Raw genomic sequence first — 15,013 nt, forward strand, 5'->3', positions numbered from 1 at the left:
GGCGCCTTCACCACTTTGGCCAGCTCCATCACAGCTCCCTTGTCAAAACAGTCGTTTTTCGTGAAGTACTCGTCACAGTCGCGCACGTCGTGATAGTGCGTCAAATGTTTCACCAGTGAAGGTTTCACAACGAAACATTCACCGCATTCCATGCATTGGTACGCTGTGGATATTGTTCTGTGGCTCTTGACATGATCTTGGAACTTCGTTCTGTCAGTTTCTTGGTGTGAGCACGCAATGCAGGTATACGTCCCGTCAAAAATAATGGGTTCGTCAGCTGTCAGATCGTTTTCTACTTCAGGCTTCCTGGGTCTGGTCACTTTTTGACGTTTCCTAGACTTTCCATCGTCACTCGAGTCCCTTCTGGTCTTGTAAGAACCATCAGTAGACCCATCCAGATCGCTGGTACTCGAATTGAACCCGTGACTACTATGATTCTGATTTTTCTGCAATATTTCAACGGGTAGCTGAAGTTTTTCGACCACAACTTGCGGCTTGGCATATTTGCACTCCTTCTGATGTCTGCGTCGTTCCTCCATGTTAATTTGCTTCTTGCACAGGATACAAGTGCATCTGTATTGGGGTTTCTTGTTTCTGGAAGAGCATTTGCTGCAAGTAGGTTGTTTGGATTTTGTAAAAAAACTATATGAAATTTATAAATTTGATTTTTATTGAAATAAAACCAAAAATAGTACAAAAAGTTGACTTTATTTTATAAAACTCAGAACTTGTTTAAACATAATGCAACTATTCCTAACTTATATACAATTTTTAGTCTATTTTAACGTAACCAATACTGAATAAACAACAAAAACAAATCAAACACTCTCACCCAGGCTTTTAGTCATCAAAAACGCCATCCCATGTATCCTGAAGTGCTTGTCATGCATTTCCTTGCTCTGGAACTGTTCCAAGCACACCCTGCACTGGTTCTCCTTGACCGCGTTGGCCAAATACGGCGCCTTCACCACTTTGGCCAGCTCCATCACAGCTCCCTTGTCAAAACAGTCGTTTTTTGTGAAGTACTCATCACAATCGCGCACGTCGTGATAGTGCGTCAGATGTTTCACTAGCGAAGGCTTCACTACGAAACATTCACCGCATTCCATGCATTGGTACGCTGTGGATATTGTTCTGTGGCTCTTGACATGTTCTTGGAACTTCGTTCTGTCAGTTTCTTGGTGTGAGCACGCAATGCAGGTATACGTCCCGTCAAAAATAATGGGTTCGTCAGCTGTCAGATCGTTTTCTACTTCAGGCTTCCTGGGTCTGGTCACTTTTTGACGTTTCCTAGACTTTCCATCGTCACTCGAGTCCCTTCTGGTCTTGTAAGAACCATCAGTAGACCCATCCAGATCGCTGGTACTCGAATTGAACCCGTGACTACTATGATTCTGATTTTTCTGCAATATTTCAACGGGTAGCTGAAGTTTTTCGACCACAACTTGCGGCTTGGCATATTTGCACTCCTTCTGATGTCTGCGTCGTTCCTCCATGTTAATTTGCTTCTTGCACAGGATACAAGTGCATCTGTATTGGGGTTTCTTGTTTCTGGAAGAGCATTTGCTGCAAGTAGGTTGTTTGGATTTTGTAAAAAAACTATATGAAATTTATAAATTTGATTTTTATTGAAATAAAACCAAAAATAGTACAAAAAGTTGACTTTATTTTATAAAACTCAGAACTTGTTTAAACATAATGCAACTATTCCTAACTTATATACAATTTTTAGTCTATTTTAACGTAACCAATACTGAATAAACAACAAAAACAAATCAAACACTCTCACTCCAGGCTTTTAGTCATCAAAAACGCCATCCCATGTATCCTGAAGTGCTTGTCATGCATTTCCTTGCTCTGGAACTGTTCCAAGCACACCCTGCACTGGTTCTCCTTGACCGCGTTGGCCAAATACGGCGCCTTCACCACTTTGGCCAGCTCCATCACAGCTCCCTTGTCAAAACAGTCGTTTTCGTGAAGTACTCATCACAATCGCGCACGTCGTGATAGTGCGTCAGATGTTTCACTAGTGAAGGCTTCACAACAGAAACATTCACCGCATTCCATGCATTGGTACGCTGTGGATATTGTTCTGTGGCTCTTGACATGTTCTTGGAACTTCGTTCTGTCAGTTTCTTGGTGTGAGCACGCGAAATGCAGGTATACGTCCCGTCAAAAATAATGGGTTCGTCAGCTGTCAGATCGTTTTCTACTTCAGGCTTCCTGGGTCTGGTCACTTTTTGACGTTTCCTAGACTTTCCATCGTCACTCGAGTCCCTTCTGGTCTTGTAGGAACCATCAGTAGACCCATCCAGATCGCTGGTACTCGAATTGAACCCGTGACTACTATGATTCTGATTTTTCTGCAATATTTCAACGGGTAGCTGAAGTTTTTCGACCACAACTTGCGGCTTGGCGTATTTGCACTCCTTCTGATGTCTGCGTCGTTCCTCCATGTTGATTTGCTTCTTGCACAGGATGCAGGTGCATCTGTACTCGGGTTTCTTGCTTCTGGGACAGCACTTGCCGCAAGCCGGGTTGTTTTGGCCCTTGAGGACGATCATGCGACATCTGCAGTAGGTGCATTCGCCAGAGATGTACTTGGAGGTCATGAAAGGACGGTTCGGATTGGCTGGTTCTTTGCTTTTCGAAGTGCTTTTCTTACTGCTTCCGTACTTTAAAAATTTGCAGTTTTGGATGTGGGTTGACATGGTGGCTATAGATCTGTAACAAAAAAAAAACATTACAGTGCAATGAAATCTCCCTTAAATTTTTTTTTTCAAACGTCACAAAAGTGTTAATTTTTGGGACGTGATTGACAATATAAAAACGTCATTTTAACGCCTAGGCATAAAAGTAAAGCACTTTACGCCTAAGCATAAAAGTATGAAAATATATAATTAAACTGACATAAAGTGTCAAATTCAACGAGCGTAACCATATAGTTTCTCGATATATAATTACATACAAGGTATGACTTTTAAATCTTTTTATATTATTTAGAACGTTTGAAATTGTTTAAAAAATTATTTGTGGCGTTTGAAAAAAAGGGACATGTTCTATTCGGAGTAAAAATAACTTTTTTGTGCTTCGTCACAAAAAGTGTCATTTTTACTCCTAATAAAAAAATATACTATTTTAATATAGGAGCTATAGAAGCACGAAGCACTGTTCTAGGACCCTGTATATCCGAGAGTGTGGTTTCAAGCATTTCTGCATGCACTATAGCTTTTAAAATTAATTGTTTCAGGTTGATCAATCATTGTAATGCCTGAATTTCAATCATTTGTGTATAAACTATATCAGTCTCAGAATTTTTATTTTCTGTCATTTTCTGTCAAAATCTTCCCTGGCTCACTGGACTTTTATTAATGGTCAAATTACTTTGAATAAGAAGACTAAGGAAGGAGCATATCAAAAATCTTAGGTTATACCGCGATAGGCCTCAAATATGGCCGACTTAAATTCCGGTTTATCAGTGTCGTTCTAATTTTATTTAAAAAATGTAAAACTATGATGTAGGGTAGATGTGGGGTAGACTCAATAATTTGTTGTTTTATTTTACGTTGTGAATAAATGTTGGTAGTTATTAAAATTGTTATAAAAATATATAATTCTAATAAAAATAGATAAGTTATAATAAGTATTTATTAACACAAACATCCGATACGCTACTGAAGCAGGTAAGTCAAATTAACGTATCTAAATTCTGTGACATCTAATCTTTGACAAGTAATAAATAAAAGGTAAAATGCAAGAAAAATATATAATTTAGTTAATTTAAGTGAATTTCATAAATGATCGGTTTACTACACGTATGTATATTATATAGTCACTTACTAGCGAAAAGTTGTTCCATTATTTCACTCAATTTTTGCCGAGATCTACCGCACGCTACACAACCAACTATTTTAGAGTCTTTTTCGATAAATCGCGATAGTGTCACTGTTAATTTAAGTTCTGTCACAATTTCCACCTAGATTTACTACCTTTATACAACTATCAGTAGTAGAATAAATAATAAATAACATAAAATAAGTTCCGTAAAGACTGACAAATCCACAAAATTTCAAATCAAATTCAAATGTGTCAAATGAATCGTCAAACAGAACTGTCAAGGATCCCCACCCTAGAGTGCTTTTATCCCCACCCTAGAGTGCTTTTTCCGCCCACCATGCATGAATACATGGATAGCATTATGCTCCTTCCTTAGTCTTCTTATTCAAAGGGATTGTGAAACATCAATCATTGTATTGCCTGAATTTCAATCATTTTTGTGTGTACTATATCAGTCTCAGAATTTTTATTTTCATGGTATTTTCTGTCATTTTCTGGATGTCGTCTGTCTAAATCATCCTTGACTCATTGAACTCGTATTAATGATCAAATTATGTATTTTTATACAGAGTGCACCAAAAAAGTTGACAACAAACCGTATACGGCTCTTATCGAGTTATTAAAAAAAGTTTACAGCATACCCAATAAGAAAAAAAAAACATTCTGACATCTGTCATATGTCAATTGTCATGGCAGCAAATTACACAAATCCTCTTTGAATATGAATATGCCAAAAGTGAGGTTAGGTGACAATATATCGAAAAAAGGTAAAGATATACGGGGATTTTCAAAAAATATTTTTTTATATATTTTTTTTAAATATATACAGTACGTACCTAAAGTATCCTCTGCATGCTTTGCACATGTATATATACAGACGTCTTGTGGGGTCCATTCTATGAAACTCAATGTGTTCCTCCTTCTCTGTCAACGTCATTTCGTCAGTGAGACAAGACTAGAAAGAAAGGTTTTATAAAATCTATCAGTAAAAATAAAGATATACAGGGAGTTTAAAAAAACATGTCCCTTCTCTCTTAAAAACTTTAACCCCTGTAGCTACAAAACAAAGCAAAATCGGACCTATATTAATATTAAAAATAAAAATTTATTTTTACGTGAGAGATAGCACGTGTTTTTTGAAACTCCTTGTACAGGGTGGACCATTTAAAAACTTCTATTTAATTCTTACCGGACAATTGTAATATTTGACGATCTTCGTTTTGTCCTCGTGAGTGAGACAGTGTTTTTGACAGTCGTCCACTTCGGGGAACATATCTTTACAGGTGTAACACTGGTATGAGGTTACAATGTGCGAGGCACGAAAATGAGGCTCGAACGTGTGCTCGGTGGCGAAGATTTTACCGCAACGCCTTCCAGGACACCTAAAAATAACGTATATACAAAGTGTGCCAAAAAAATCGCAAAAGAAGGGACTTTTTTTTATTGAATTATTTTTTTTTTGCTAGTACTGCGCATATATCGGGTGGGTTTCAAAAGTGGCCCTATAACTTTTTTATTTTTTCAGTTAAAAAAACGAAATTCGGTATGTTATATATGACATAAATTAGGATTGATTGACGTATTCAATTGTTTTCGGTCACTTCCTGTTTCACCGGAAATGACTACAACTTTTTATTTTTAAATGACACGCTCGGTATTTTTTTACTTTATTCGATACAAAATGACACTCTGAATAGACTGACATATCATATGTCAACTTTTGACATTTTCTCATATGGTTTATTTGAAATTGTAACGTGCGGTTCATGACGATGATTTGACTCGGAATATAGTCTATAAAATGAATAACTTTTTAATTTTGACCGTTATTTTTCACCAACATGGCAAATATAAAATCCCTCTGTCAAAAATTACTGATATTCTTTAAATTGAGTGCCTGAACGAATCAGATCGGTAAATCTTTTTACTTTCGTGAAATAGAAAAGGAAAACAATAAAACAAGTGACAGTTCTTCCTCTTCTGGCAAAAATTAACACTAAATGCCATAATTGTCAAAAGTAAAATGTCATCAGCTTTTGACATTTCTAAATATCAGACCAATGCCGTCTCTAATAGAATAGCCTCGGAGCAAGATTTATGACGTCAGGCTAGTTAGATACTATATAATGACAGCAATCTTTATTTCATAGCTATCGCTGACGCCTTTTTTTCGATGATATTGTGGTATTATTTTGCAAAATATACACATAAATTTTGTGAATGCAAATAATAATACATCACTATCAGTAGATATTGAATGTTTTTTGTTAAATTAGATCGATTAGACAAACCCCAAAATTTAAAATATATTTTACATTTAAAATTAACCCATTATCTTATGTACCTATTCATTATTTGTATATTGTAAAACATTTTCTGCATTTGTATGGTTCATAGTTGATTTGCCAAAGTATTTATTACTATAAATAGGTATATATGTATATTGTATTTATTAACTGTATATTATGAATATTTCATTTAAACTATATCATTTTTAAAATACAAACCAAAAATACGAGGAATAATTATGTTTTCCATGTATTCTACAACATATTTATTAATCCGTAGTATCTAACTAGCGTGACGTCATAAATCTCGCTCCGAGGCTGTTCTATTAGAGACGGCATTGCGTCAGCATGGCCGCAAGTTGCTAACCTAATAAAATTAACACTAGAAAAACCCGCGGGAACTGTCAAATTCAAAGTTATTCGTTTCACAGACTATACCAAGTGTGTGGTCAAGGATACTATAGAGATAAGGATAGTTCGATTCCTATCTTCCTGCACTGTCAGCTTTTTTACGTCATCTACTGACCGAATTGAAGTTGGCGCTAAAGATTTTAGACAGTGATAGTTATTTTTGCATTTGACGGACGAGCGCACAGTGCGTTGGAAGATAAATTTAGCGGGACAAAAGCGTTTGGTTAGAAATAAGCCAAAAAATGTGTACTGATAAGAATAAATAGTAGACATTCCAATTGATACAAAAATGCATGAATATTCTTTGTATTTCGATACATTTTTATCAACCAAATTTGGTCGTTTTCTGCTCAGCAAGGCAGAGATCATACGAAAACAAAATATTTACAAGTGCTTATACATTTTATTAGAAAGCCATTTTATGTTGAAGATTGCCAAAGGTATGTACTTTTCTACTGTACGTATATTATTTGTTAAAATCCTTCGTGCCTTTGTTCTGCAGGTATCAAACTTTCACTTTTTTTCAAATATCGATATATTGAATGATGTAGATCTTTTGAGTTACCAATAGTTACCAACACAGGTAGTCACAGTCACAGGGAGTTCAAGCTTAACAGGTGAATGTCCAAAAAGATTCATTTCAATCGGATAGTATAAAAACAAAACAACTCCATCAAAAGGCACTGAGTTTAAAAAATTGTTTCAGATACTTACTATATATGAATTTACAATTACCGAGTGTTTATAATATTAAAATTAAAATATCTATCTTATTTATTATTTTCAAAATAAAATATATTTTTTTAAAATAAATTATAGAGGGTGTCACAAGATTACAAATTAATTAAGAAAAAACTGCTTAAGAGTTTTTTGATATGATAATTTTATGTATTTGGCAATAGTTTACAATACGGTTTTTGTGTGTCATGTACGAATAATATCATAGTTTTATTATCTTGTATTTATTTATTAATAAATTAAGTTGTTAATAAATAAATAAATTTAACCATATAGTTGCTATATATTAGACCATTTGCTACGTTCTTAGATTTTAAGTCCCAAACATTGCTCTTGAGATTTTGTCTCGCTAGAATAACCATCCGCCGCACTGTGGAGCGCTGGTCAGCGCGTGACGGAGCATTCCACGGCGACTACGACAGCGGCGATTTGACGCGATCGAACAGTCCTTTACAATATATACAGTCCTTGATGTGTGGTATCAAATTATTCGTAAAAAAATGCTTTTTCCAAATATGCTAATGAGCCACCCTCGTTCCATTTAAAAAAATTGAGATATGATTAAAAATACGATTAGGGCATCTTTTATCTGGCCAGGACAAGACACGAAAACATTAGACGATCAAATCTATTTTTCCAAGGCTCTTTAATTAAAAATTAATGTTTTTAACAAGTCCATGGCACTCTAGATTGAAATTTAAAAAAATTATATCGAAAATGTCAAAAGTTGACATATTATGATATGACATTCTATTCAGAATGTCATTTTCTATAGAATAAAAGTTGTAGTCATTTCCGGTGAAACAGGAAGTGACCGAAAACAATTGAATACGTCAATCAATCCTAATTTATGTCATATACCTACTAACATACCAAGTCTCGATTTTTTATCTCAAAAAATAAAAAAGTTATTAGTTAGTTAGAGGCCACTTTTAAGAAACACCCGGTATAGACATAATTACTTACTTTAGTCTTACTGATTTGTACAGATGAAAACAAATTTCTTGCATATGGTCAGACAATTCCTCAAAAGTCAAAAACTCTATGCCACAATCGGGGCATACAAATGGTGGAAGTTGCTTGTGTACCCTCTTATGTGCCTTGAAAAAAAAGTAATAAAAAAAAATAAAAAATAAAAAAATAATAACTTACCTTCAGAGAGCACATTGTAGGACAAATCAGCGAGCACACATTCTTCGCGGTACTGCATTGCAAAGTGGAATCTACCGGCCTGTTATCCCCCAAAAAATGCAGTTTTATATCCCCGGATATTTCTTTCAAACACTCGGTACATTTGAATTTGGGCATCTCGGGAGGACTCTCGACCACGTAGACCTTTTCAGGGTTGACAAATTCCTCGACGGTCTCGATTTTCGTGATGATGGGCAGCGTTAAATTCTCGAAATCGTTGTTATTCTCGACTACGCCATTCAAGAGAGTGTCTGGAGAGGCTAGAGGGTCCTCGGATGTTTGTTGAGGCTCGATTGTACCATTTACAAGCTGCTGACAAAAGAACTAAATAAGTTTATTTCTTAGTTAATGAATATAAGCTTATATACAGGGTGGTCTGCAGCATATTCTGCAGATAAAAATAAGTAAAAAAGTTCGTATAAATGTATGTCCAAAATTGCTTAGTTTCGGAGATACAGGGTGTAGAAGTTTCGTTTTTATTTCGGTTTTTTCCAAATAAGTTATGAACCTTCATTATTTGGATGAAAACTGGTATCTGGGAGTTTTTTGACATGGGAAATTCGATTTTGATGTCAATATGACTCCTATTTGTAGAGGGCGCTACCTAAATATTTTTTAACTTGTTTGAAGACTAATAACTTTTCATTCGTACCTGTATAAAACTACTGAGTTAAAAAATATACATTTACGACGTAGCTATTTTTATCAAGAGACCTTTTTTACGTAAAAAACGTCGTAAATGTATTTTTTTTACTCAGTAGTTTTATACAGGTACGTACGAAAAGTTATAAGTCTTCAAACCAGTTAAAAATATGTAGGTGGCGCCCTCTACAAGTAGGAGTCATTTTCTCATGTTAAAAACCTCCCAGATACCAATTTTCATCTCAATATTGACGTTACTTCAGAAATTTTTTGAAAAAAATCGAAATAAAAATGAAACTTCTACACCCTGTATCTCCGAAACTAATCATTTTAGTACATACATTTATACGAGCTTTTTTATTTATTTTTATCTGCAGAATATGCTGCCGAAATTTCCGGAATACAGTTCGGACCACCCTGTATATCAAAATTCCCAGTAAATTTATACGAATAATTAAATTGAATTTCAATTATTTAATGTATATTCAATTTTTGTAACTTCAAAATTAAAGACTTTAATTAAAAAAAAACTCTTACACCTGTATCAATGCTTTTTTTTCGGAGACCCTGTATAAAACAAAATATTTTTAGAATATTCACCTTTACAAACCATACAAAATTTATATAAAGCTTTTTGTCATATCTTTGTCAACAACGACGATATTGGACTTCCTTGCACTAATAGACAACCCTGTATATTTTTTGTGGATTCAAATTATAAAAATATTTAAAAAAATTATTATACCTCTTCTTGTTGCTGCTCCTCATGTTCAGTCTTAACTTCTACATCGCCTACAGGCTGCTCTACAGTCTGCTCTACCACTGCACTATTATTCTCATTCGGTACTCGTAACTCCCTAAAGGCGCTCAGCGTAATAAACTCACATTTCGGAATATTTCGAGTTATCTGCTTGAGGGTAATCGGCGAATTCTGACCACCCTCCAGCCTGTTTATAACTAAATTACTCGGAATCAAAATAACAATTGCGTTTCCTTTGTCTTCAGACCTTGGACTGTAAAACTGGCAGTTCACATACGAATTATCTAAAAAAACGTTATTTAATCTTTTCTTTATTCCAAACCCTTAATTTTCACCTGTAATGTAGTCTTCTTCCACGTCAAAGAAATAGGGTATGTCAGGATGCTTGGAAAACCCTACCATTGCCATATCTAGAGACATAACCTCCAAATTGTTCAAATTTATCGCTCCCTGAGACAAACTATAGTGCCTTCGGCAGTGTAATAGGAGCGCACATCTGAAATATACGTTTTACAACCTGGTATTCTTAAAAAACCGAAAAATAATACCTATTATAAAAAGTGTGAAGGGTATTAGCACACCCTGGACATTTATATGACAATACAGTAGCCCTCCTGTTGATATGGTCCAAAAACGACTTTCTGGAGTAGAACATATGTCTGCATGAGTAACAGGGGTACACGGACAGTCCTAGGACAGGTTTGAATGCCATCCACTCCACCAAATCCGAGCCGAACAGCGTATCCCATTTTGACAGTAGATTATTTCTTAACTACATAAAACGTCACTTATTACTCTAATGTTTGATATATTAATCATTTTCTAACGTACCCTGTGTATTCCTTCAAATTGATGCCTATCCATAGCCATATTTTCACCAAGTGGGATCATTGAACTGGTTTGTTGCGTATCGACGCACTACACAAACGTGAAATGAAAGAATAGGCGGTATTCGAGTCGCATGGTGACGATCTAGTGAGAAAGGACAGATTTTAGTTGGTTACTTTTCGCGAAAAGTCACTAGACTTTTAATTTGTTGTATACAGCTTATTTATTCCATACATTTGCTAGTATATAACTAACAGAATAAATAATATTGTTCATTTAAAACTCTTATTCGGTTTCTTTCCTAAAAATATATTAAATAAGTATTTAAAATTAATGTAGAACGACTCTAAACCAGTAGGCAACCAGTAATACTTGAGTATATTAACATAACAAGTCAGCTGATGGACTGTCAGGTGACTTGAGCTTCCCAACAGTATATTTTTCAGTGTAGAACTACTCAATTTTTCTTTAAAAATACTAAAAAATGGCTTTACACAGTGCACAAAAAGGAAAACTAATCTCTGTTATCGGAGACGAGGTAAATAAAAGCATATATTTCTAGAACTTCTAACAAATACGTTTAATTTTTTGTAGGATACTTGTGTTGGATTTCTCTTGGGTGGAGTTGGAGAAATCAACAAGAACAGGCACCCCAATTTTATGGTAGTGGACAAAAGTAAGATTTTCTTTAATTCTATAAGATGTACATCTAGGTTTTACTTATTTAGATGCCTCAGTATAATAAAACAATATTTTGTATCTCTAGACACTGCTGTCAGCGAAATTGAAGAAACTTTCAAACGTTTTGTTAAACGAGATGACATAGATATTATTCTGATCAACCAGAACATTGCTGAGATTATTCGTCATGTAGTTGACAGCCACAACAGTCCCATTCCGGCTATTCTAGAGATTCCCTCAAAAGACCATCCATATGACTCTTCGAAAGACTCTATTCTGCGCAGAGCAAAGGTAATAATGCTATTTTTTATGTTTGAATTGAGGAATTTAAATTGTCTGTTTGAATTTTAGGGTATGTTCAATCCAGAAGATATTCTTTAAAAGGATTTCAGACAGACAAAATTGTCATAAGTATTATTACTGTTATTTTAGTAAAAAATCAATATATTATGTTGTATATAGCTTACATTCCCTGTTCTATCATTTTATTTCTAAATAAACTTGTGTAACAAATTCGCTAAGAATGTTTTTTTTTCATAAATCCTTTGAATAACATGAAATTTAATGTGATTTTATTATTTTAAAATTTTTAATTACTGTGTATTATGAGTTGCATAATCTTAATTGTCAAAATATTTATTATAACCTCAATTTTTTCACGTGTGTTAGCGGTGTTTATAAATTATTCTTTTATAAAAATAATGGTTTACAATCAAATTCCAAGTCTAATTAACATTACAAATTAAAATGTTTATTACTTGTTAACTTATATACAAAAATAGACGTATTTTTAAAGCTCTCTATACACCGTTGCCTTCAAAATTAAATATCGAAAAATCTATATTTGTTAGTAAAGTTTTTCAGATTATTTATAAACAATGACGGTAACATCCGACGGGGTACAGAGCCCCACTGAAAGACAACTATTATCAGCACCAGAAACCCCAGCAGTTGAACATGCTCCAGAAAAAATAAAAATGAAACGACATATGGGCCTTCTCGAAGGTATTGCAGTGATTCTAGGCATAATATTCGGATCAGGTACGTACTATTATCGTTATATTAACTAACTTATTATAATTTAAGTATTTTAAGGCATTTTTATATCACCTAAAGGTGTAATCGAACAGGTGGACTCTGTAGGCTTTACATTAGTTGTTTGGGTGCTTTGTGGCTTGTTGTCAATGATTGGGGCCTTATGTTACGCCGAGTTAGGTACCTGTATTCCTAAATCAGGAGGAGATTACGCTTATATTCATGAAGCATTCGGACCAACGCTGTCCTTTTTGTACCTGTGGGCAGCTAATATTGTTTTTGTGTAAGTACAGAGTCAAGCTTTGAGTTTTTAGGATTAAAAATAGTGTTTTTTTTTGTTATTACAGCCCTACAACTAACTCAATTATGGGTCTAACTTTTGCCAAATATGTAATTCAACCGCTATTTCCTGAATGTGATATGCCTGATCTTGGTGTAAGACTGGTTGCAGCATCTGTAATATGTAGGAAACTTTAAATTTCATTATTAACCCGAATTAAATGTAATTTTTTCAGGTTTTTTGTCATTTTTAAATTGCTATAACGTAAAAGCGACTGTGCGGTTGCAGAATGTGTTCATGTTTTGTAAATTGCTAGCTCTGGGTGTTATTGTGGCCATAGGAATAGTTTGGATGTCGCTGGGTCATGTCGAAAACTTTAATAACGCTTTTGCGCATAGTTCACACAACCCTGGAAAGATTTCCAAAGCTTTTTATAGCGGAATCTTTTCATATTCTGGATGGTAATGTAAACAATGTTATATACGTACAAAAACTTACTAGAAATATAAATTTTTAGGAGCTATTTGAATTTTATGACTGAAGAATTACAAAATCCCTTTGTGTAAGCTTCAAAAATGTCTATTATATCTAGTTATTTTTATTTTATTCTTATTTTTTAGCAATCTACCTCGGGCAATCTATATTTCACTACCTCTAGTCACTTGTATCTATGTCCTGGCAAACATGGCGTATTTTTCAGTGCTTTCACCTCAAGAAATGCTGGCTACAGATGCAATAGCTGTGGTAATTACCTTAAATTTGAATAATTACCCAAAAAATATAGTTTTTCTCGCATAACACTTCCCTATTGTACCATTTGACATTTTTTATGGCAAAACTGTGGCATAAACAAAAAATCCCTAGATCCCCAGTCTTGTTACGTCAAATTGGGAAAAATTACGCGGGAAGAACTATAGATTCACGATTTTTGTATAAAAATGCGAATTTTTAGACTTTCAGTAACTCAGTTTTGGGTAAATATAGTTGGATCTTGCCCATTATGGTGGCCATTTCAGCGTTTGGTGGACTGAGCATCCACATAATGTCTTCCTCAAGAATGTTATACGTTGGAGCTAGAAATGGCCAATTCCCTGCAATGTTGTCACATTTAAACATGAAAAAACTGACACCCATGTCAAGCATTCTTTTCCTCGTAAGGAAATACGATATTTCAGAGAAATAAGTGAACTTAGAGGGTTATTTTTTATGGTGCCTCTATATTTATTTATTTTTCTGGGACGAATAAAAAAATATATTTTTTTCTCTCTTTTAGAACGTGCTCTCTCTGATAATGCTATGCTCTAGTGATATACAACTTTTAATTCACTATTGCACGATAGTTGAGACTTTTTTTGTGACATTATCTGTATCAGGCTTATTATACTTAAGGTAGTTATTTTTTTTCGTGAAAATATTATTGAACCGTCCCCGTATTTTATACAGGGACTGCTCAAATAATTTTATATTATTTTTAGATGGAAGCAACCAAAATTGGAGCGTCCAATCAAGGTTCATGTTTCAATTCCCATAATATTTGTTCTGATATGTCTGTTTCTTTTGATCCTCCCTGTAACTGAGTCTCCTCTAATTCTGTTGGGTGGGGTTTTGATAACGTTGAGTGGAGTCCCTGTATATTATTTTGGGACGTTGCAAGATAAGCCGGAGAAATTTAAAAAAATTATGAGTAAGTTTTTTTTATATTAGATAAAAGTAGTTGTCATATTTTTTTTTCAAAATTTTTAGGAAGCCTGACAATTTTTTGTCAAAAATTATTCATAGCGGCTCATGAGGATGATTAATTCCTGTTTTTACCATCAAAAAATCTGTGTTCATTATTTGTTAGAATATTTTTAAGAAAAAAATCCTTTTTACTAACTTATTTCATGTACAAACTTCTATATCTTCTTTATAATTTTGCTCATTATTTATATTAAGTATTTATTAATATACAAAACTTTTTAATGAATCTCTTAAAAATTAATTGATATTAAACAATAAGAATTAATTTTAATTCTTTCATGTTACCAAACGAAATTATTTACTTGTGATTTATTTTTTGCTCAGTATTTTTTTAGTGTTGTACTTAATTTTACTTGAATATGTCGTCATTATTATATTGGTTTGCTGTGGATTATACAAATGAATTTAAAATTTTATGAGTTTTATTTGTTTCTGAGAGAAAAATCAAAGAAAGGAATTCAAATAATTTAAACAAAATCCATTTCCGATTGTTTTTAACATCATTCGCTTAGTCTAAGTCTCAATGCATCATAAATTATCCTTTCTAAATAAATATCTTCTTTTATCCAATATAGACTACTG

General features: G+C 33.9%; 3 protein-coding genes across 3 annotated transcripts; 2 read left to right on the top strand and 1 right to left on the bottom strand.

Moving 5' to 3' along the window:
* Positions 1-818: 818 nt before the first annotated feature.
* On the bottom strand, positions 819-10,847 carry LOC115891133 (zinc finger protein 532-like). The gene is made up of 10 exons (XM_030911530.1): positions 10,699-10,847; positions 10,416-10,639; positions 10,203-10,363; positions 9,853-10,151; positions 8,427-8,777; positions 8,241-8,374; positions 5,027-5,219; positions 4,674-4,792; positions 1,948-2,724; positions 819-1,599 (listed from the first exon to the last, which is right to left on the bottom strand). The coding sequence occupies exons 1-10, from the start codon at positions 10,756-10,758 to the stop codon at positions 819-821; spliced, it is 3,099 nt and encodes a 1,032-aa protein (XP_030767390.1). The 5' UTR covers positions 10,759-10,847.
* Positions 10,848-11,069: 222 nt separating this feature from the next.
* LOC115891119 (V-type proton ATPase subunit F) lies at positions 11,070-11,892 on the top strand. Its single transcript, XM_030911508.1, has 4 exons — positions 11,070-11,233; positions 11,290-11,371; positions 11,462-11,667; positions 11,728-11,892. Exons 1-4 carry the CDS (start codon positions 11,180-11,182, stop codon positions 11,755-11,757), a joined length of 372 nt encoding a protein of 123 aa, XP_030767368.1. The 5' UTR covers positions 11,070-11,179; the 3' UTR covers positions 11,758-11,892.
* Positions 11,893-12,022: 130 nt separating this feature from the next.
* Positions 12,023-14,842, top strand: LOC115891151 (Y+L amino acid transporter 2). Its single transcript, XM_030911553.1, has 10 exons — positions 12,023-12,417; positions 12,472-12,694; positions 12,759-12,874; positions 12,927-13,152; positions 13,209-13,253; positions 13,312-13,435; positions 13,644-13,844; positions 13,965-14,080; positions 14,167-14,375; positions 14,435-14,842. The coding sequence occupies exons 1-10, from the start codon at positions 12,255-12,257 to the stop codon at positions 14,488-14,490; spliced, it is 1,479 nt and encodes a 492-aa protein (XP_030767413.1). The 5' UTR covers positions 12,023-12,254; the 3' UTR covers positions 14,491-14,842.
* The last annotated feature ends 171 nt before the right edge of the window (positions 14,843-15,013 follow it).

This window comes from Sitophilus oryzae, unplaced genomic scaffold (assembly GCF_002938485.1).
Source record: "Sitophilus oryzae breed Bouriz unplaced genomic scaffold, Soryzae_2.0 scaffold_966_pilon_pilon, whole genome shotgun sequence".
NCBI lineage: Eukaryota > Metazoa > Arthropoda > Insecta > Coleoptera > Curculionidae > Sitophilus > Sitophilus oryzae.

What these genes read in the sequence shown, in the direction of transcription:
- LOC115891133 (XM_030911530.1), bottom strand. Translation starts at nt 10,758, where the DNA reads ATGATCCCACTTGGTGAAAATATGGCTATGGATAGGCATCAATTTGAA. An exon ending in AATTTGAAGGAATACACAGG is followed by an intron (nt 10,640 to 10,698) that starts GTACGTTAGAAA and finishes CGTTTTATGTAG; the next exon opens with TTAAGAAATAATCTACTGTC. An exon ending in GGAAGAAGACTACATTACAG is followed by an intron (nt 10,152 to 10,202) that starts GTGAAAATTAAG and finishes ACGTTTTTTTAG; the next exon opens with ATAATTCGTATGTGAACTGC.
- LOC115891119 (XM_030911508.1), top strand. Translation starts at nt 11,180, where the DNA reads ATGGCTTTACACAGTGCACAAAAAGGAAAACTAATCTCTGTTATCGGA. An exon ending in TCTCTGTTATCGGAGACGAG is followed by an intron (nt 11,234 to 11,289) that starts GTAAATAAAAGC and finishes AATTTTTTGTAG; the next exon opens with GATACTTGTGTTGGATTTCT. An exon ending in TTTTATGGTAGTGGACAAAA is followed by an intron (nt 11,372 to 11,461) that starts GTAAGATTTTCT and finishes TTGTATCTCTAG; the next exon opens with ACACTGCTGTCAGCGAAATT.
- LOC115891151 (XM_030911553.1), top strand. Translation starts at nt 12,255, where the DNA reads ATGACGGTAACATCCGACGGGGTACAGAGCCCCACTGAAAGACAACTA. An exon ending in AGGCATAATATTCGGATCAG is followed by an intron (nt 12,418 to 12,471) that starts GTACGTACTATT and finishes AAGTATTTTAAG; the next exon opens with GCATTTTTATATCACCTAAA. An exon ending in TCAGGCTTATTATACTTAAG is followed by an intron (nt 14,081 to 14,166) that starts GTAGTTATTTTT and finishes TATTATTTTTAG; the next exon opens with ATGGAAGCAACCAAAATTGG.